The sequence below is a fragment of the Doryrhamphus excisus genome, linkage group LG9 (assembly GCF_037039965.1).
Source record: "Doryrhamphus excisus strain RoL-2023G ecotype Guam linkage group LG9, RoL_Dexc_Guam_v1.1, whole genome shotgun sequence".
NCBI lineage: Eukaryota > Metazoa > Chordata > Actinopteri > Syngnathiformes > Syngnathidae > Doryrhamphus > Doryrhamphus excisus.
This window is the reverse complement of record NC_136365.1, coordinates 19,416,608-19,438,814: the sequence shown is the minus strand read 5'-3', so window position 1 is coordinate 19,438,814 and position 22,207 is coordinate 19,416,608. Positions and strand designations below refer to the sequence as shown.

The window sequence follows — 22,207 nt, the reverse complement described above, 5'->3', positions numbered from 1 at the left end:
TGTTGTTATACTTGTTGTAAAAGTAACTAAACTTGTTAATCATTAAAATAAAAAAGTTAATAGCAAACACACTGAAATATGTTTTGATGCTACATTTTCGATGGATAGAAAGGTCAGAAAAGTTCACGTTCAGCACGTATATTACAGTATAACTTCCACATAAACAAGATTGGGTCTACGAGAACGGGATGAGATTTGAAGTGAAATTACTGAGAACAAATATTTAATATATACTGTATATATTTTGGGAGGGTTTTTTTTTCTGATGTGGGCTTTTAACATACAGCCATTTGTGTTGGAACCCGGATGCGACCGGAAGTAGACTGGACAGTACCAAGTTTCTCAAGAAAAGAGGTTACTTCCTTATGTCTCTCAATGGTAAGTAGCTTTAGCATTTAACGTTAGCTTTTCTACAGCATTGGTAACTTATGTCGTCACTACCGGTGTCTCTCCAGTTCTCCGGTCATTTCTTCTTCGGTCATTTCCGCTGAGAAGTAACCGGGTATGACCACTAGATGTCGCTACTGAAAAAAAACCCGCCATGGATATACGTGTGACCACTAGATGGTGCTAAAATTCACACATCGATTAGTTTGATGTTAAAGTTGCTTTAATTCCATTTTTTTAAACAATGATTCCATCTTGAATATCATGACACACTTTAGACATTTACAGCATTATTAATAATAATAGTAGTTGTTTTACTTCAACCATAAAATAAAAACAGCCATAGAAAAACACTGCTAACATTTGGACACAAGTGTATTTCAAGTCCCAGCATTCTCTCTCTCTTTCTCTCTCTCTCTCTCTCACACACACACACACACACACACACGGCAGGACTTGAAAGACATGAGTATGTCACTGGAATCATTTTATGATGATTCAAAAAATGAAAAACACTCACCACTGATCTTAATTACAGAGGAAAAAAAGAACATTGTTCTCCTACAAAAACATCTATTTTTATCTTTTAACGTCCATTGTTACAAGACAGGGAAGCTATCTTTATTGTTATTATTTTTAAAAAAAGATGTCTGTGATATGAATATGAGGGTGGAAAGGGCGATTTTAAAAAAGATTATGAAAGGCCTTTCATTGGGACGCCTTTAAGACGTTAAATGTTAGCATCCAAAGTGCAAGAACTGAGCTAATCGCGTTGTTAGCGTTAAAAACGTTCCAAAGTCATGACACAAGATTGTCTCGCTAATACGAGAAGTGGCCGTGGGGTTATCGAAAATGTTGCACCACACAAAAAAAAAGCTAATTAGCTTTAACTAAAACAAATCCAAACTAATAAAAACGCTGTTTTTTATTTACACGACTGCAAAATTTCCGAAGCACATTTGTCACTTGGAACTTGGTTCGTATCGTAAGCATTGTGAGCGTAAAACATCGTAGCTGCCAACGACGATGACGCAAAGGCTAGTCAGGGTTTTCAAGTCAAGAAACAAACACAATGCTGGCGTTCTCTGGAAAACTGCAGGAGAATGTTGCGCTAATTACGGGAAGTGGCGGCTAAATTCTTCTTAGTCGCTGGCAGCTATGACACAAAAAAACAATAAAAACGCTCTTCTTTTGGCGCATTTAGAGAAAGTTTTAACATCTGTTGTAAAAATTCTAAAAACGGTGGAACGCTACTTTAAAAAGAACACTTTGATCCAGGTGGGTGTTTTTTTTAACCAGAGTAACATTGCCCCCTGCTGGCCTGGCATGCACACCACAGCCTTTATTTCTTTTTGAATGGGTCTAGTTTTGTCATGACGTGAAAGCTTTGACAGCACATTGATGCATAAAGACGCCTTTAACGCACATATGTAAACAGAAATTAGCGTCTCACGCGGGCTAGCATGGTTTCTACAGGCTATACGTTAGCGGGAGACGGCGGGGCAGCGTTGTGAAAAAAAAAAGTTTTGTGCTTGTGAGGATGTCGGGAGCCAAGTTGGTCAAAGTTAGTCACAGTATCGCTTGCATTAAATCCAGTCAGTCCCACGAGAAAATGGAAAGACGCGGGCCTCACGTTAGCACCCAAGCTTATCGTCCCTCGTTATGACGTTATTTTGTTACTCGTCTTTTGTGTCCCATCTCCAACGTAAGCGTCTGTCCTCCCAGATGTCCATGAACAGAATCAGGCACCCTTGTAAGCTTTTCTTTTGGCACCTTTTTTTTTTTTCAAGAATTCCTGGTAAAAGTCCTGGTGCGGCGTGGTTGCATGGCTGGCATTCTAACTGAGGATGATGATTATTTCTACAGTGTGTGTGTGTGTGTGTGTATGTGTGTGTGTGGATGCGCTAGATGGAGTGCACGGCACAGCACGTCACCACCAATGATGCATGGCTCATGAAATGATGCTCTTCTTCATATTTACATTTTCTACATTGTGTGTGTGTGTGTGTCCACTAGGGGGCAGTGTACAGACCCTTAGTGGATTGAGCAGAAAGAGGGAGGAGCCAAGGCGCTTTTAAGTCAAGTGGACAAACATGTGTGTGTGTGTGTGCTTCTTCCTCGCTTGTTGAGGTGGCGGAAGTGGGGGGGGGGGGGTGGAGAGGTTCTGGTCCCTAGTGGACCGAGGATTGAGGTCGTGTGGTGGCGTGCGGCCGGCTGGCCGGGTCCAGTTGGTCGTTGGGGACGGAGCGGCGGTTCTGGTCCGGGCGGTTGGTGGCCAGGTACTTGGCTCTCATACTGGAGGTGTACTGAGGAGAGGGTGGGGGGGGGGGCAAAGAGTCATCCATTCGGTAAAAAAAAAAAAAAAAAGAGAAAAAGTTTAGAGAGTGTACTACTGTAAGTTGACACCTTAAATGCACGTCATGCCGCCATTTTGTTTCCTAAAAGCACAAACGTTGATGAATCTGGCCTCATTTCTTCTGAAATGATCAGTTTTTAAATTTTTCTTATGATGTCTACTATATTGGGTAACAGGAAATGTGTCAAGGTGACTCTAGGGGTGTTATGTCACGTCTAGAGGACTCTAATCATTTTACAGTAATACTAATCAATGCGGACAATGGCCTATTTTTTAGAACTTGTGGTGAGATGGTAAAACAGCAGCAGCCTCGGGGGTGCCCAATGTGACTTTGATTCAGAGGGGGGCACCATTTTTGGGTCAGCCGACTCTGCTGAGTGCAGCGCATGCTCAACCAATGTTGGAACGGTGCCAACTGCATGAACGGTGCCGATACTCATGTGACATGCACCGCGTTTTAAAGCGCATGTCGAGCGAGACTCCTGATGCAGCTAATGCCACCTTGTGGAGTTTGTGGGGGTTGCCTACAGCCACAGATGTGATTTAGACACAGCCCGGCGGTGATGTGACAACCAACAGGAGCGTTTCCTGTCTAGTGAGGCATATAGAGTCATCCTTCAACACGTCACACTGGCGAATTCTACAGCTTCACTTCCTCAACACCTCACCTCAAGGATACACCTATGCTGCCTTCATTTCCTTGATGTAAATATAACAAGACGCATTGAAAGAGGTTGCGATGATATGTAGTGTTGTACAATGGCCACGAGGTGGCGTCATGCTACACCATTGCCGTCACTACAAGTACGGTACACTACATCAATTCCTTGACTTGGCAATTCTGATTTCAGCTAGCTTTAGCTTTATGCTAGCTACTTAGCTAAGTCTAAAGGTGACTACAGGGGTGTTAGTTCATGTCTACAGGGCTCTAATCATGTAAACAGGCTTTCTATGAAAATGATCCATAAGGAATCCTACTTCCTGGAAGCGATAAAGGAGGGATTACTGTATATAGATACAGTATACTGTATATATAGATAGCTAGCTAGTGTATATATGTAGATATAGATGTATATATAGAGTCATTTGGACAGCCGGGGTTTGGTAAAGCCAATCAATCAATCAATCAAACGGAGTGAATGAGCGTATTAGATAGGGTGGAGATGTTATTATGATTATTATTGGGGTTAAAGAGTTAGCTTAGCATTCTAGTTCTGATGTTAGCCTGGTTGGTTGAGGTTAGTGGTCGAGTAGTTCCAGCAAAAGGTGTTGAAGGGCGCCCACCAGTGGTGCATGGTGGGGGGGGGTGTGGGGGTGTCACATAAAGAAGAGAGGAGACAATACACCTCAATGGACGCACGAGACACTGCGGGGCAAAGGGGGGAGAGGGGAAAGAGGGTGGGAGGAGGGGGGGGGACTGACGGTATTCTTAGACGTGTCTCGCTACACAAGCCCCGACAACCACAGCACCCCCACGCCCCCCCTCCCCCAATACGACCCTGGCCTGTGAGCATCCAAGCAGACATCAGAAATAGACATTATCCACCACTTCCTGTTTCCCCAGGCTGACAAAATGACCCGAGGGACGGAGGGAGGGGAAGGGGGGGACATGGGAAGAGGAGTGAGGGTGGGGGGGGCTAGAAAGTGTGCACTTACAGAGGGTGGAGGGGACTCCCTGCCAATCAAGGGGGTGTTCTCACAGCGGGGGTTCTGAAAGTTTGCATTCTGGTTCCTGCATTGTAGAATAAGAGGTTACTTACTGCAATCCGATCAGAAAGCTTTGCCTTCGCACAGCGCCTGGTACTTCTCACCCCTCCTATAGTGGCCATAGCCTGCTCAACTGCAGAGAGCGGCAGGCACGGCTCCATGTGATGTGATAGACAAAAGTATCATACGGGTCTTTTCCCGTCATTCTTTCTGGCAGACGCAAAGCTCAAAGCTAGCTTTGAGGCTACTAGCACGTTGGCGCCACGTTTCCACCAAGACGTCCAGTTCCGTAGCTTGAACGCTCCTCTGTCATGGCGACACGGACCTTCTGTTGCTTTATTTTTATATTTTGTATCATTTACTAGTCTCAATATTATTTCATATTTTAAAAATAATTTCTTGTTGAATGTATTTGTTGTTCCTATTTTTCTTGTCAAATCCAATTCATCCATCTATTTTTCATTCATTCATTCATTTTCCACCGCTTTTCCTCATGCGGGTGGCGGGGGTGCTGGAGCCTATCCCAGCTGTCTTCGGGCAAGAGGCGGGGTACACCCTGGACTGGTTGCCAGCCCCATCTATTTTTCAATTCTTTATTTCCTAGTTTCAATGTTATTGTCAAAATCATTTCTGTACTGTTATTTCAAAATATAATATATATTCAAAATATATATGTTATTTCGTCTTTCTTGCTGAATGTGACAAAAAGGTTTTTTTTTGGTTGTCAAATCCAATTAAAAATGCTAATTTTAATCATTTGTTGATAAATAATAAACACAATAAATAATGATTATGTATTATTAAGAGCAATATTATGCTGAGAGTCTGTGAAAGCAGGCTTCGCCACACATCTTAAATGATGTATCAGTGTCAGGTTTGACATGATGTCTTCAGGGATGGTGGTGGTTTGGACTCGAGCGCCTTTAATGTTAGCAGTGATGTAAAGCAGGCTTCGCACCACGTCTTAAAATGAAGCTTTCCCATGTATATCTGTCAGGCTACAGATGTGGGAATATGAAATATCAAACATGCTAACTCTTAAACGTAACGTTAGCACTTGAGCTGGCTGTGCTAGTGTTGCTAAGGTTGGGACCGACGCGGACTTAGAGTAAGACCGATGAAAAGGAGTCAAATGAAGGATATTGTGTGTTTGTGGGCGGCGCCGTTGAATACCCGCACGGTCAATGACTTCCTTCTCTAGCTCCGCCCCCTTAGCAGCCCAGCGGAGGGAGGCCATCAAGTGGTACTGCGGCGCTTGGTGGAAAGGCGTGGCCCGACAGGAAGCTGTGCTTGCTGACTCACATGTATTCAGTGACGGGGGCGTTGCTGACGGTGTGGGCGGTGGCGGGCAGGCTAGCTTCACTACCGTAGCTGGAGCCACAGCTGTAGAGACTGGGCATGTGAACGCGGTACAGGTTATCGTGTACGCCGCCGCCCCGCGAGGTGCCCGACTCATCCTCTCCGTCCTCCTCATCCGTCCTTCGGGTCACGGGGGGGGTGAGGGCGCGGCGGGAGAGAGGCAGAGGGAGGGGGGGAGGGAGGCAGGAGGAACGGGGGAGGAGACAACAGATTGTAAACAGGAGTTCAGGACAGGGCCGGGTGGACGAGATGGGGTCCACAGACCGGGTCAGGACATGCCTCCAGCACCAAAAGAAGCAGGAAAGCAGCATTCATGCGCCTCACGACTCCGCGCTAACCTTCCTGATGGGGACTCATAAAGGACACAAGCTATCTAGAATCATGCAGGCGCTCACTGTGCATGCAACCTCTTCACCCTCCCTCCTTTTCTACCTCCCTTCCGTCCTTTCCCACCGCACAACCACATCTCTCACGTCAGCACTCATGCATCTCTCAGTGCTCTATGGAACGCCAAGCAAACAAAAGAAAGAAGGAAAAAAATCAAGGAGAGAACATGGCTGGTTGGGTGCAAACCATTTTCCAGACACAAAAATGGTCAAAAATGTAAAAGCAGCCGGCAACGGAAGAGGGTAGATGAGGCTTCGAGTTCTTCCCAGGAATGATGATTTGGAACGCCCACCTCTGGCAACAGAGCCAAAGACCTACGCCGCGCCCCTCCGCCCGGGTACTCATTCTGCCCACGTTGGCCTTTTTTTTTGGGGGGGGGGGCTTTCCCGCCGCACAAGACCTCAGCACGTCACGTGACTACACGACTCAGCCGAGCGTCAATCACACCACGGCTCCACGCCGCAAACATCTCTTCTTCATTCGTCTCATTCGCTCTTCACTCTCTCATGCTCATTCAACCACTGAAAAACAAAGCATGACTTTCACCAGCTTTTTATTTGAATTGATCCCCCCCCCCACACACACACACGGTGCTCTTTTGATGAGGATAATTTTATCTTTGCTGAAACTACAGTGTATGTTTTTAAGATAAAATAACATAAGCCTTTGTTCGTCCCTCAGTGGGGAAATTAAATAGAACCTCCCCGTCGGGGAATCGAACCCCGGTCTTCCACGTGACAGGCGGAGATACTGTCCACTATACTAACGAGGACTCCTTTCCAGCTTTTAAAAAAATGTCATTTGTCATTGGTTTTGTATGTACTTTTTTTTGTATGTACTATGAATATTGTATTATGAATATTTTGTATGTACATTTGTATTGAGAATTTTAGGTTTTAGTTTAACAGATTGTATTTTTTTTTGTGATTTACCAGAATATCCAAAAAGAAAAAGTCATGGTTTAACAAGCTTTTTTCTATATTATATTAATTTTATTATTATTATTAATAATTTTTATTTTGCTGAAACTGCATTCATTCATTCATTTTCTACCGCTTATCCTCACGAGGATCGCGGGTGGTGCTGGAGCCTATCCCAGCTGTCTTTTGGGTGAGAGGCGGGGTACACCCTGGACTGGTGGCCAGCCAATCACAGGGCACATATAGACAAACAACCATTCACACTCACATTCATACCTATGGACAATTTGGAGTCGCCAATTAACCTAGCATGTTTTTGGAATGTGGGAGGAAACCGGAGTACCCGGAGAAAACCCACGCATGCACGGGGAGAACATGCAAACTCCACACAAAAATGGCCGGGGGTGGGACTGCAAAAGTAATTTTAATAAAAATAGTTTGTTTTCGATTGAAGAACTACATATGCAAACAGAAAAGACGTATGCTTTTAATTCACAAGTTCTGATTAAGCAACCGAGTATGCAAAGTGAAAAGTGTATTTTGTGGAAGAGGAAGGACCAAGGCCACACAGGAAGTTGTTGCTCTGCATGGCCACCAGGTGAATCTGAGAGGCCCATCACATGGGAATGATAAGCAAGCAACCCACCAACAATTCAGACACGATATGGATTAGTGCTGGGGGGTCATATGCTAGCATTGCTGCTGCTGACCAACAACAACAACAACAACAATAACAACAACACAGAACGCTCCAGTGCTCATGTCACGTTCATGTGTGTGTGTGTGTCCCACCCCCCAACCCCCCAGGTTCTTGGAAGAAGGCGTTTATGTGAGCATAAGGTCTTTAAAATTGCACCTCAGGATCCAGCAGCATTTGCTTGAAGCCCAAAGCGATTCCAAATCATTGTGGGGGGAGGAGAGGAAGGAACAGAAGGAGGAAGTGGGGGCATGTGGAGGAAAAAAAAGAGAAAATGTGGTGCTGGGCTTTTTGTGGCGAGGAAAAGAAGATGAGGTGCCTCAGCCGGAGTGTGGCGATGGATGCATGGAAGGACACAAACATGCATGGACGCTTACAGGGGTGGAGTTAGTGGCATGTTAGCTCTTCATTATACTACTTTGTGTGTGTGTGTTTGTGTGTGTGTGTGTGTGAGCGCGCATGTGTGTGTGTGTCACCTCTTGCCGGGCCAGGTGTGCGGCACGCTGCACACAATGGAGGAGAACATGAGTGCGGTGACGAAGGAGAAGAGCACCAAGTAGATGAGGCCCTCCACGCCGTCGTAGCACAGACCCGTCAACGCCTGCACGTAATCCTAAGAGGAAGACGAGGAGGATGATGATGACGCTGACGTTCCTGGAGCGTTCCTCGGCGACTGACTCACCATGTGCAGGCTGCGGCAGTCCACCAGCGCAGTCAGCTGGTGGAGGCCCACTTCGGTGGAGTTCAGCACAAACTGGATCTGCTCCAGGCTCCCCTGCGTGCACAAAGCAGAGCTCACACGTGCACGTGTGTGGGGGGGTATAAAAACACACACACACACACACACCTTGGTGTTGGCGTAGTCACGCGTGGCAGATCGCAGGAGCTCGGCCACGTCATCCTGCATCTCCACCAACGCCTTGTGGCTCCCCGACAGCCTCTACAAGACATCACACAGACGTATGCAGCATCTTCTACATCACACATGCTAGCAAAACCAGCAGGCACTTCCTTCTACCTGCTGGAAGGGGTTGACTTGGCCCGGGCTGCACCGCAGGTAGTACTGCAGGACGTCTGGAAAACATGCAAAACAAGGATACAGGATACTTAGCATACATCAGAATATCTTTAGGATGTATCACCATATGGCTATATAAAAGAATAGAATAGGGTTGGGTTATATGGACCTTAGCATTTGCATAGCACTTGTTGGCGTATCCACAAACCTAAAGAAAGTCACAACAACAAACTAACGAGCATGCACTAATGACAGTGTTCTGTGATGTCCATGACCACCGCAAGTACTCTTGCTAGTATACGGTCTCACAGAAAGTCAGATTTTTTTCAAAACTCAGTACAAAGATGCGTAAAAATAATTGAGCATAGCAAAAGGGAGCCACAACAAAGGCTGAAGAGCCACATGCAGCTCTGGAATCGTGGGTTGCTGACCCCTGCCATATGGCCACATAAAAGGATAGAACTAGGGTTGGGTGATATGGACCTTAGCATACATCAGGATATCATTATGATATACCACCATATGACCATATAAAAAGGACCAAGCCCTAAGCATTATGATGAAATACACTTGTCTGAAATTGTATGTATTTTATGTATTTATTGGTATTTTTATTTTATTTTATTATTTTTATTATTTTTTATTATTTTTATTATTTTTTTATTATTTTTATTATTTTTTATTATATGTGTATATCTATATATATGTATATGTAATGTATTTATAATGCCTGTGCTAGTCATTAAGAAAGATGTCATTTTCCATATAGAAGATATGCCATATACACCTTTGTTTTGTTTACACAGACATGGGTGCTCTTATTTTGAAAGACGGTCACAGAAGTGTGTTCTAAGTGTGCACAGTGTTACATTAACTAGTGGTTTCTGGTTGCATTGAAATGTGTCTGACACTGAAAAACCTGCCTGTGAGGTTTTGGTGACGTGTCTGCACTGTGTGTCCGTCAGCCAGGTCAGTGCTGGTGCGCTTTCAGCGCACCTTTTATGTGTTGCTTTGTCACAAAATTGTCACTGCGGCAAGCTGAATATGTGGACACCTCCATTGGTGCGCTGCCACGCCCATCTGGGTGCAGCCCAGTGTACCAAATTACCAAATTGGCTGGTCAAAGTAGTGGACCAAATTACCACTGCATGGACTGTGCCATGGTCTGCCACCAGGGGCCGCCATTTTGCACCACAAAATAAGAGCTCTATGGCAGCGTCACAAAGAAAAAGCAAAGCACACCATCCAAGTCAAAAACTGACTTTGGGTGACTTCAGAGGCTTATTTCAGGTTTCTTCTACTGGAGGCAATGCGCGTGTGTGTGTGTGTGTGTGCACAGGAAACATCTGCTCTCTGCAGCAGACAGTCAGAGTGGAAACGAGCAAGAGACAACAGATGTCATTAAAAGACGAGGGAGGGGGTAAAAAGGTGTGCTTCATGTGATATGAAAGCAATAAAAAGTCACATGATGCTCTAAAAAAAATAGCGAGGGCGGTGCGGGCTGATGCATTGCAGTCAGCCATCAGACTGAGGGGGATACCAGGGTGTCAATCAAAAACAATCCCCTCAGTCGCGCGCACACGTTTCCTAAAATAGAAGCGGCGTGTTTTGTCAGAGTGGAATCGGTTTATCGCTCATCATTCAGCATCTTGGCTGCTACCTTGATCGATGACGGCGTTCTCCTGGGTCGCCCGGACGATGTAGGTGTCGGGCGAATCGCAGAAGTCGCTGGTGGACTGAGGGAGCACACACACACACACACACAAACACACACACACCAGAGAGAAGGAGATGACATCACTGCAGAGCCAGGCGGCGCTGCGACGTTGCCATGGTTACACTTACCGCAGCGACAGCCAGTTCCAAGCCCAGAGACCCCCAGCTGATGACAAGCGTCAGAACGCCCAGCAGACACACTCTGGAGGAGCAAACACTCATGAACTCATCACATACGGGTGTCCTAACGCCCACGTCGTGAACTACATTCATTCATTCATTTTCTACCACTTATCCTCACAAGGGTCACGGGGGGTGCTGGAGCCCATCCCAGCTGCTTTCGGGCGAGAGGCGGGGGTACACCCTGGACTGGTGGCCAGCCAATCACAGGGCACATATAGACAAACAACCATTCACACTCACATTCATACCTATGGACAATTTGGAGTCGCTAATTAACCTAGCATGTTTTTGGAATGTGGGAGGAAACCGGAGTACCCGGAGAAAACCCACGCATGCACGGGGAGAACATGCAAACTCCACACAGAGATGGCCGAGGGTGGAATTGAACCCTGGTCTCCTAGCTGTGAGACCAGGGTTCACTCGATTGCTGTGCAGACCGGTTTAAGACTTTATTCCCATGATATTGTTACTGCTTTCCCAACCTAATTTTGAACATCAGGAGGTTGTCTACAGCCACAGCCGTTGGACAATTTGCTAACCACTCGACTGCCGTGCAGCCCTTATACTACATTACTTTTGTTAAATGATGACTTTTTCTCTTTACATTATACTTTCTTTCTTCATATTTTGACTTTATCCTTTCTTGTTTTCATTTATTTTTTTGTTTTCTTGTTAAAATTATATTTCTAAAATGTGCTACAGGCCAAACAAAAAACAGCAATGGGCCCCCAGCCACACTTTGGACACCACTCATACATGCGCACACACACACACGCCCACTGAAGGGGTACACAAAAGAAGGGTGAAGATTTATTTGAAGAAGTGCACCCCTTCCCACCACATGGTGGCGCACACGTATGTCATGTACCCCAACCCATAGGGGGCGCCACTAATGTCATGTGGCGCTCGGCCACCCATGGAATCCTAACTTTCAGGTCATTCTAGGCCCAAACACATGAAGAAAAACAACATCGTGTTGGTGTGGACGCATACCCGATCAGAGTTCCCCGAGAGTTTCGGATGAGACCAAAGAGCACCAGGAGACAAATGAGGACGTCAAAGAGCAGCAACCCAAGGTAGCCCAACCACCTGTGAGAACACGTGAACATGTTTAGAGCAAATCAACACACATGTGATCCAATGTTGGCCCAAACCTGTAGAAGTCAAAGGCTTCCGTCTGACGAGCCATGTCCTCCAGAGACACCTCAGTGTTGGACCAGAAGGGAACATCCACCATCAGCCTCACCAGCTCGTCCAGCTGTCCCTGCAGCTTCTGCACGATGGACACATAGTCCGTCTGCTCCTTGTAGACCGTCTCCAACTGGACCAGGTTCTCTTCCACCGTCTGGTTAAGGGCCAGAGCGCTGTCTGACACCTGCGGAAAAAGACACAGTGGACTTTTACTGTCCCATTTTGTGGACCGCCTGACCGCTTTGTGTCTGTCACGTACCAGTTTCTCGATCCCGGACACGGTGCGGTTAGCATGGCGTAGGGAGTAGGCCAAGCGACTGGCGCCATCACTCGATTCCCCATTTCCATAGAACCCCACAGCGATGCCAGCACTAAGAGAGAAACACCAGAAACGTAGTCAAACCTGTGTGTGGTTCACTTCAAACCGACAACTCATGCGGTCAGGGGAGGACATCATAAGACATGTATGACCTGATATCAAGCCTGGGGCGAGTACGGGATGACTACCAGGAATTAATCAGGGTGGAAATAATCACTAGGTCAACAAATCAGGTGGAATATGTTCCATCTGCATCTGCATTCACACACTATGGTAGCTAAACAACATGGCCACCCCTTTTTTCTTAACGTACTCTTTACCAGAATCGTCTCACTATGGGCTACCATTACCAGAATCGTCTCACTATGGGCTACCATTACCAGAATCGTCTCACTATGGGCTACCATTACCGGAATCGTGTCTCTGTGGGCTACCTTTACCGGGATCGTGTCTCTATGGGCTGGATTTACCAGGATCGTGTCTCTATGGGCTGGATTTACCAGAATCGTGTCTCTTTGGGCTGCATTTACCAGGATCGTGTCTCCATGGTTTACCTTTACCAGAATTGTCTCTATAGGCTACCTTTACCGGAATCGTGTCTCTATGGGCTACCTTTACCAGCATTGTGATTATGGGCTACCTTTACCAGCATCGTGTCTCTATGGGCTACCTTTACCAGGATTGTGTGTCTATGGGTTACCTTTACCAGGATTTGTCTCTATGGGCTACCTTTACCGGAATCGTGTCTCTATGGGCTACCTTTACTGGAATCCTGTCTTTATGGGCTACCTTTACCAGCATAGTGTCTCTATGGGCTACATTTACCAGAATTGTGTCTTTATGGGTTACCTTTACCAGAATTGTGTCTTTATGGGCTACCTTTACCAGCATTGTGTCTATGGGCTACCTTTACCAGGATCGTGTCTCTATGGGCTACCTTTACCAGCATTGTGTCTCTATGGGCTACCTTTACCAGCATTGTGTCTCGATGGGCTAACTTTACCAGCATCGTGTCTCGATGGGCTACATTTACCAGCATCGTCTCTCTGGGCTACCTCTACCAGAATTGTGTCTTTATGGGCTACCTTTACCAGCATTGTGTCTTTATGGGCTACCTTTACCAGCATTGTGTCTATATTGTGTCTATGGGCTACCTTCACCAGAATCGTGTCTATGGGCTACCTTCACCAGAATCGTGTCTATGGGCTACCTTTACCAGAATCGTGTCTATGGGCTACCTGTACCAGGATCGTGTCTCTATGGGCTACCTTTACCAGGATCGTGTCTCTATGGGCTACCTTTACCAGCATCGTGTCTCCATGGGCTACATTTACCAGCATATTCCATCAAACCACATGTTAGTCAAGTGAGTCTTGTGCCAAAAATACAAAGATGACCTCATGTTTGATGCCCGACAAAGACACACACAGACACACCAGTCGTGCATAATGAATATGATACGTATATTATAGCAAATAATGAAATATTAAAACCTACAGAAAAAAATACACTAAGCACCGAGTCCCTGACTGTATAATTCATGCTCCTCTCCACATCCAATCTGCTTCTGTCTCCATGGCAACCTTTCTAGGCCAGCAAAAGGGCCAAAGAGAGGAAGGAAGAATAAATAGAAGAAAAAAACAAGCAAGGGGGCTGAAAAGGAAGCAAGGAGGCTTGGAAGGGGGTGGGGGTGCCAAAGAGGAAGTTTGTCATGTGTCAATCAACTGAGTGGTACCAATCCCGATATGTGGGCTGCCAGCCTGGAGTACCTCAGGGTTGCATGCTTCTCATCATTCTATATTCATGACTCAGCAAATGTCTCAGTAACCATATTACATGCATATCATGGTGTCATCTTTGGCTCTTTTGTGTGTGTGTGTGTGTGTGTGTGCGTGTGTGTGGATAAGGGTGGGAGGTGGAGGAAAAAGTCTCACCTGCACACGAGGGTGGCGATGATGACGCACCAGGCGGTGCAGCAGCAGTCGGCGCTGGGCTGCCGGGAGTGCGTGTGGGAGTGCGAGGACTCGTCACTCTTGCGGCGGCGGCAGCAAAGCCAGAAGGAGTAGAAAAGGAGGAAGAGGAGGTCCAGGCCCAAGCACAGCAGGGCCACGGCGCCGAGCAGGAGCACCGACTAGGAAGACAGACAAAGACGGATTCAGGTTTTGGACTGCCACACGACAACAAGCGCACACACAAACACATGAGGAGCACATTGAAGTCAAATGTCAAATCTATTTCCACCAATAGGGGGCGACATTGACATTCATTCATTTTCAATGGGAAAATGTCATTTAAAATATTGAATTAGGAATATAGGGGATTTCTTTAAGAGGGTCCTGATGGTTAAGCTTGGAATGTCAAATGCTGGAATGTCACGAGATGAGACGAGGCACGGGATTGGCTCATTTTCTAAACGAGAAACCTTGTTATGTTCACACATTGAGCCATGTGGGTTGAGGATTGAACCAGCAACCACCGATCCATTCCATTTTTAGCACATTTAAACACATAAAAGGGAGATGAAATATGTTTGTACAGCAAGTAGACACTGCTTTGCCCCCCACCTCGCACAAACCCCCCCCGGCCCCCCTCCCCGTGGGACCATCTGGAAAAGTAATTGTTAGGCAGCACTATGCAACACCATCATGTTCCAGAAAAAGGTTCCGGTTCTGCAGCGGCCGAGTTGAGACAAAGGAGCAGGAATCCCCAATGCATCCACCCCCCCGTCACCCCCCCAGCAAGACTGTCATCATATACAGGAATGGTGCTGCCATTCCCACTTTCTAATGGAAGCTGCTAAAGCGGAGCCCTCACAGAGTCAACAAGTGGAGGATGGGCGGAGGTGATCCTGATGGGAGAAGCCACAGAATCCTGGCCTGGCATTATCCCCAGACCATTATCTGTAGGCTTAGCACGGGAAGGCCTTGCACGGCGCTGCTGATGGATTCTTTCATCCCCCTGGACTTTCACATTTCAAACATCAGCGGCTGAATAGCGGAACGTGCATTACAGCGCAAGGAATTTCACTGGGCTTTTTACTGTTAAACGCAGGAAGAACTTCATGACGTGACGCCACACACACACTCTCTAAGGCTAGTGTTGCATTCACAAACATGCTGTAAACAACAACTTCCTTCCTTTCAACTGCAGTAATCCCTCGCCAATTTCAGTGTCGCTTCAAAAACACATACATTCATAAATCATGCTGTTTTGTGGTTAAATATGGCCTGCTACTACTCTAAAAATACACATATTGAAACTAATTTTATACATTCTTGGGAATGGTAATGGTTTCATTTTACTGGAACTGAATGCATCACATAACAATCACAGTTCCAAAAGGAGTAGGAAGAAGCAAAGCTTATTAAACCCCACCCCTCCATCTGGTACTTCTGTTACAATAAGTTACTGTTGTTCACTTCCTGCCTTCCTGGTATGATTTCTTTGGGCTTTTTTTGCGTCTATTGCGTCAGCGGGTGCGTGGTCTCTAATTAGCACACTTGCACCAACAGTTGTGGCTGTAGACAACCTCCTGATGTTCACAATTAGGTTGGGAAAACAGTAACAATATCATGGTCATCAATAAAGTCTTAAATCGGGCTGCACGGCGTGTGAGTGGTTAGTGCGCAGACCTCGCAGCTAGGAGACCAGGGTTCAATTCCACCCTCGGCCATCTCTGTGTGGAGTTTGCATGTTCTCCCCGTGCATGCGTGGGTTTTCTCCGGGTACTCCTCTTTCCTCCCACATTCCAAAAACATGCTAGGTTAATTAGCGACTCCAAATTGTCCATAGGTATGAATGTGAGTGTGAATGGTTGTTTGTCTATATGTGCCCTGTGATTGGCTGGCCACCAGTCCAAGGTGTACCCCGCCTCTCGCCTGAAGACAGCTGGGAAAAGAGTATTAAATCGTACCAAAAATACATGACACATTATTTAAGAAAAAAGTTGGCATATTTGGAAAATGAACAGGGAAAAACTGCTGGAATTTTAAGAGAAAAATTATGCAGGGAAAAATGTCAGGATTGGATTCTTTACTGTGGGAAGGCTGGAGTGGGTTTGATTCCCAACTTCTGGAACGGCTCACCAAGGCACCACTGTATTTCTTCATAAATGAGTAGTCCACTTTCTCATGCAATCCCTATCATGATTCTCATTGACAAACAAACAATCTCCTTTTATGACAAAATGAGTTTGTTTTCCTTCTTCCCGTTTGCGGCATGTCACCTTTTCTCACAACTGCGCTCGTGTCTTCCAAAACAAAAAGTCGAACTGTGGCGCCCAAATGAGTCTCCTGCTCGCCGTACGACGACCGTGAGATTACGTGTCAAGCCAACAAACAGTCAGGGCAGATTAAGGCTCGGCCAATTAGCTTGTAATAAGCACAGCCATGACTCTGTGTGTGTGTGTGTGTTGGCTACCTTCAGATTGACTGTCGAGTGGGGGAGGGGCTAAAGGGCCAAGCACCGTGATCTACTTTCAATCTGTCCTTTTAAATGTGTGTGTGTGTGTGTGTGTGTGTGTGTGTGTGTGTGTGCTGCCAGGATCAATCACTTCCACTGCACTGGCTTGTCCTTGCACTCTCCCTGCCAGCGTTCTATGGATTTTTTTTTTTATGTCCTTGCCAACAACCACCCCGCCAGCTTCTTACCCGAGGCGTTCACTGACCTCCGGTTCATCCACCTCACGTTTGACCCGAGTCATGCGGTCAAAGTGCTGCCCGAGCGCACCCGTCTCCCTCTCTAAATGGAAGCAAACACGGCACAATCGCGTTTCAAGCGCCTGGGCGACACAACACTGTAAACGTGCCGCGTAGGACGCCAATTAAAGAGCCGCTTTAAGCCGCAGTGTGTGTGTGTGTGTGTGTGTGTATGTGCAATTACAGGTCATGTGACTCCCATGTAATGTTCTGCAGCTGTGCTGCTGCTAGCTGACTCTGCACTTCCAGCGTCTCACACACACACACACACACATGCTATTCTCATTCTCTCCAATTGCAGCTTTTGGGGGTAAAAAAAAAATGCAGAGCGTGAGGACGCTGGCGAGGGAGGGAGGGAGGGAGGGAGGGGGAGTGAGGGAGGGAGGAAAGGAGGGAGAAGAGGCCAGTGAGAAGACGAGAACAAGCAGTTTCAGAGTCTGCCCTACATTCATTTGGACGGCCACAAACAGACATTATAATGGCACTTCCTGGTTAACACACCTCATACGTGCCTAGCATGCCACAGAATAGGAAGATGTAGCAAGAGGGACGTGCGTTAGCAATATTTAAGCTGTATGCTGGAGGCTGTCCCAGCTGATTTTGGGTACACTCTGGACTGGTGGGGAGCCAATGGGTGGACGAGTGGTTGGATGGGTGGATACATGATTACTTTATTCGGGATGTGAGTTGAAGAGGCAAGCGTGGGAAGGCACCCTCAGAAGTGAAGGAGAGGGAGGGAGAAGGGGCCAGTGAGAAGACGAGAACAAGCAGTTTCAGCGTCTGCCCTACATTCATTTGGACGGCCACAAACAGACATTATAATGGCACTTCCTGGTTAACACACCTCATACGTGTCTAGCATGCTACAGAATAAGAAGATGTAGCAAGAGGGACCTGCGTTAGCAATATTTAAGATGTATGCTGGAGCCTATCCCAGCTGATTTTGGGTACACTCTGGACTGGTGGCCAGCCAATGGGTGGACACATGATTACTTTATTCGGGATGTGAGTTGAAGAGGCAAGCGTGGGAAGGCACCCTCAGAAGTGAAGGAGAGGGAGGGAGAGCGAGCGAATGATGATGATGGTGGAGACCAGGAGGAGGAGGAGGAGGGGGAGGAGGAGGAGGCTGATCTTCTTTTTTGACCAAACAGCTACTTCCTGTCAGCCATTCAGTGAGGCCCTTTGTGTGTGTGTGTGTAGTGAATAGTGTGTTTCGATGTGGTGGTGTCCATCGTGTGTGTGTGTGTGTGTGTGTGTGTTGCATGTAGTGTAGTGTGCTGCCACTTCTGTGTCAGTGCCTATTTAGCACTATACTGTGTGTGGAGGTAAGGTCACAGCCCTGCCTCTGGGCTTTCTATGTGTGTGTGGGGGTGGGGGGGTTGCTTTCCAGGGTGCAATCATTAATTGTGGCTAGACAGGGGAGGGAAAGTGGGTGAGAATGACAAGGAGGAGGACGAGGAGGAGGAGGCAGTGATGAAAAGAAGACTTTCTTTCTTTCACTTTTTTCACACGGGGCCATCTTTAGAATGGCTCTCTGTCCGTCTCCAAGGTTGTCACAAACGATCATCTGTCAAAACTTGTTCTGCAACTTTCATTAATGCTCGTTTGAGAATTTGCCTTTGGTTTTACCCGACTGTGCGGTTTTAGATTGCATATACACAGAATAAAAGGTCCTTATTGTTGTCTTGCAAATAACTTCGTTCCTGTGTTGTAAAACCAAAGTAGTCCCAAATTCCGGTGGTGTAGTGTCTTTTAGGAACTAGCTGTTCTCTGCTTTGGTGTCCATCCATATCTTTGTTAAACCTTCAAGCCCTCCGCTGAGAACGAGAGAATAGCAAAGCGTCATCTTAAGGTTGCCCCCGTATAAAGTAACACCGGATTGGCTAAAGTGAGGGTAGAAGAAATGTGTTGCTTATGCATTAAGTTGATATGGATATCGCACGTGCAGATATCGCGATGGCGATATTTTTTTGTTGCCAGATGTCGTCTGTACTGCTACACAAGCTGTACACGGACTACTCTCACGTACTTGGACTCACTTTGTTAGATTTATCGCACAAGGTTTGCAGCTCGATGCCAAGCTGATGGCTGCCGTGCTTTCATCAACAACAACCAGGCAGGTTCAATGTCTCCATCAAGGAGACAGACACACACACACACACACAAGAGGGTAAAGCACAACTCCAGCTTGTGTCAGTAAACGGCCTACCAGGGCATACCAGGGCCTACCAGGGCCTACCAGGGCCTACGTGACCATCACATCACACTGATGAGGAGCAATAGGGAACACAGGCTAAACATAACGAACCTGTCACCTTAATAAATTAGGCTGAGGAAATAATTTGAATAATTTGACAAGACTAAAGTCCAAATATGGCATTTTAACAAGACAAATAAAAACAAATAAAGTCCTAATACGAGGAAAGATGTCCTTTTGGTAGCATCGAGTGGAAATATAACAAAAATGGGGTCCAAAACAAAGACATGATAGTTATCATTTTCGGAAAAAGAGGCAAAAGTTTATGATATGAACATGTACCAAGATGAGTCTGAATATGTCAAATGAAGAAAAACTTGACAGAAATTCCAATGACATCTGAGCTGACTTGTGTCGCCAGATGATACGCAAGCATCCATACAAGCTGCACACTGACTACTCTCAAATGAAGAATGAGGATGAAGATCTGACCTTCTGATATTCGGGGTCTTGAGGTCGGAAGTCACTGCTGACCATCTGGAATTCCAGGTTGAAATGAGGCAAACGGTGAAGCAGGTTGACCCACCAGGGGGGCGAGTAGTTGACCACGGCTGCCATTCTTACTCCTCACAAAACACACGATTCCTACAAAGAAATAAGCACCAAACATCCGTGACTTATGTGGATTATGTGGCTTAAGAATGTACATAATACATCTTTCCTATGATCACATGACCGTGACCAGACTAGTGCATACTCTATAAAAGTCTACATGTATAGTATGTGCTGTAAAGTGTTTTGTTCCACGTAAGACACAGTCCTGCTCCTGTCCAAAGTGAGACATGGTATACAGTATATCACGTATAGCAAGGACACACTAGCATAGCTACGATGTTATGCTATGCTAACATTCGCAACAACATCATGCAATCCTAGCATAAATTGGCTGGAAAAAAAACTTATAGTGCCCACATCTGTAGCTCTTGGCATAGCTGGATTTTAAGATGTGTAGTGAAGCCTTTTTGTTTTCCATAGCTATCCTCTGTGAATATTTTGATCGATCGATCGATAGATTTTTTTGCACAATAACACAGCAGTGAAATTGACAACAAAATGTCGTTGCCTGGCTCCCTTATAATAATAATAATAATAATAATAATAATAATAATAATATATGCACGCACCTCTTATTGTTTGCATCTCCTATTATTCCATATCCTATCCATAATGCCACACAGCCAATACAACCACTTCATTTCCTCATCACAATCATAGTAATAGTAATAAACGGTGGTTGGTTTGCAGGCCACACAGCTAGGAGACCTGAGTTCGATTCCACCCTCTCTGTGTGAAGTTTGCATGTTCTCCCCGTGCATGCGTGGGATTTTTCTCCGGGTACTCCGGTTTCCTCCCACATTCCAAAAACATGCTAGGTTAATTGGCGACTCCAAATTGTCCATAGGTATGAATGTGAGTGTGAATGGTTGTTTGTCTATATGTGCCCTGTGATTGGCTAGCGACCAATCCAGGGTGTACACCATCAGCTGGGATAGGCTCCAGCACACCTGTGACCCTTGTGAGGATAAGCGGTAGAAAATGTGAGCCAATCATCCATGACTTTAACTTCCCCTGAGCTCTCCTGCAAACAAACGTTGACCGAGCATGAGAGATGGCAAATAGACTAATAGAACATCTATTTTGGCCTAACGTGGGCATGGAGTGGATGATTGATCTCTTATCACCTGTGTTGCATGAACACCCCTTGACTCTCACATAGATTGATGTTCATGCTCTTGTGCGACGAACAGCACACAGTGATGGCGGTGGTGGAAGATCCGCACAAAGATGCACACAACACGCAACTTCAGTCGTGACAATAGCAAACCAAGCCTTTGTCTATTTAACCGCATTGTCACTCATCACACAAGCGCGTGCGCGTGCGCGCGCACCCCCCCCCCCCCCCACACACACACACACACAAGTAGGTCACCCCAGTCGCTGCTATCATGTTGTTTACCTCACATTCATTGTTAGCTAACCTCGGATTAGCTATCCTCATTAGCTAGCTGGCTAGCTTCATCCCGCTTTGTCCGTGACGAGTACCGCAGTCTCGCCGAGTCGCCACGGCAACCAAAACCAGGAGGAGAAGAAAGCACCCCCACTCGCCCCAAAATCCCGTCAAAGCCCCCCCACCTACCAAGCGAGCAAACGAGCTGTCTCCTGCGGTGTGTTTCAAGGCGCTCCGGGGTCGCTGCCGCATCAACGCGGCGCTGTGGTCTCATCCATCCGAGACGCTCCACCGGCGGTCCTGTGTTCACATTTCAGCCCGGCTGCCTCCGACCTAACGTCCGGGGATTGGTCGCAATGAGTGTACGGATGTTTGCCTCTTCGAACGTCAAACGGCGCCGACGCCTCCTCGCCGGACACACATCACACTTAAAAGCCTGCGTGCACGCGCGGGGGGGGGGTTAGGGGTGCTCAACGATCCAAGTGTCGATAGTATCGTACCGAAACAAGTATCCGCATTGGGATCGATACTGTCACGATCAAGTCGATGTTCGGTTATTATGAAGATTTATTTGTTTCTTTTTGACCAAAGCTTTTTGGTTGACACGACATAATTTATGTAACTGAATTTTATTTACATAATTTTATGCCAAAAATTAAAAATCCAGACAGTTTGCTAAAATAACAATAACACAGTGTTTTGATATACAGTGCACTAAAATTGAGTCAAAAAATTGCCTCAAATATGACCAATGGATTGTGTCTCCGAGCCAGCCAATCAGGTACAAAGCGCATGGTCACGTGACACGGGGTCTTACAAAGTCCGGAAGTAGACCTTCCATACATTCTTTTCTATACCGCTTATCCTCACTCGCTGGTGGTATCCTCCCCTGGGTTAAGCTGGAACCTATCCCATTCATACCTATCGACAATTTGGAGTCGTCATTAAATAAAATGTGCATGTTTTCGGAGAATCGAACCCAGGTTTTTCGAAACATGCTAACCAGCCGTCCACGGTGCAGCCCCGGAAGCAGACCTGTCGTGTGTTTTTTTTCTATTACTATTA

General features: G+C 46.3%; 1 protein-coding gene and 1 non-coding gene across 4 annotated transcripts; both read right to left on the bottom strand.

The window, feature by feature from the left end:
* Nucleotides 1–592: 592 nt before the first annotated feature.
* Nucleotides 593–21,619, bottom strand: ttyh3b (tweety family member 3b). Of its 3 annotated transcripts, XM_058074128.2 has the most exons (15): nucleotides 21,332–21,619; nucleotides 19,627–19,779; nucleotides 14,175–14,371; nucleotides 12,181–12,292; nucleotides 11,885–12,105; nucleotides 11,724–11,819; nucleotides 10,677–10,749; nucleotides 10,492–10,567; nucleotides 8,832–8,887; nucleotides 8,661–8,753; nucleotides 8,496–8,588; nucleotides 8,290–8,426; nucleotides 5,753–5,929; nucleotides 4,400–4,475; nucleotides 593–2,693 (listed from the first exon to the last, which is right to left on the bottom strand). In XM_058074128.2, exons 2-15 carry the CDS (start codon nucleotides 19,750–19,752, stop codon nucleotides 2,559–2,561), a joined length of 1,668 nt encoding a protein of 555 aa, XP_057930111.2. In that variant the 5' UTR covers nucleotides 19,753–19,779; nucleotides 21,332–21,619; the 3' UTR covers nucleotides 593–2,558. The 3 variants fall into 3 exon arrangements, with proteins under 3 accessions (XP_057930111.2, XP_057930120.2, XP_078649703.1); XM_058074137.2 differs by lacking the exon at nucleotides 5,753–5,929; XM_078793577.1 differs by lacking the exons at nucleotides 4,400–4,475; nucleotides 5,753–5,929 and having other exon boundaries at nucleotides 21,332–21,618.
* trnad-guc (transfer RNA aspartic acid (anticodon GUC)) lies at nucleotides 6,897–6,968 on the bottom strand. Its single transcript has one exon. It is a non-coding gene; the product is annotated as a tRNA-Asp (tRNA).
* Nucleotides 21,620–22,207: the final 588 nt, after the last annotated feature.

Coding starts and splice junctions, on each gene's coding strand:
- ttyh3b (XM_058074128.2), bottom strand. CDS start 19,752: ATGGCAGCCGTGGTCAACTACTCGCCCCCCTGGTGGGTCAACCTGCTT. Junction 12,106..12,180: donor TGTCCGGGATCGAGAAACTG/GTACGTGACAGA, acceptor CTTTTTCCGCAG/GTGTCAGACAGCGCTCTGGC. Junction 8,754..8,831: donor AAGTCAACCCCTTCCAGCAG/GTAGAAGGAAGT, acceptor GATGTCTTGTAG/AGGCTGTCGGGGAGCCACAA.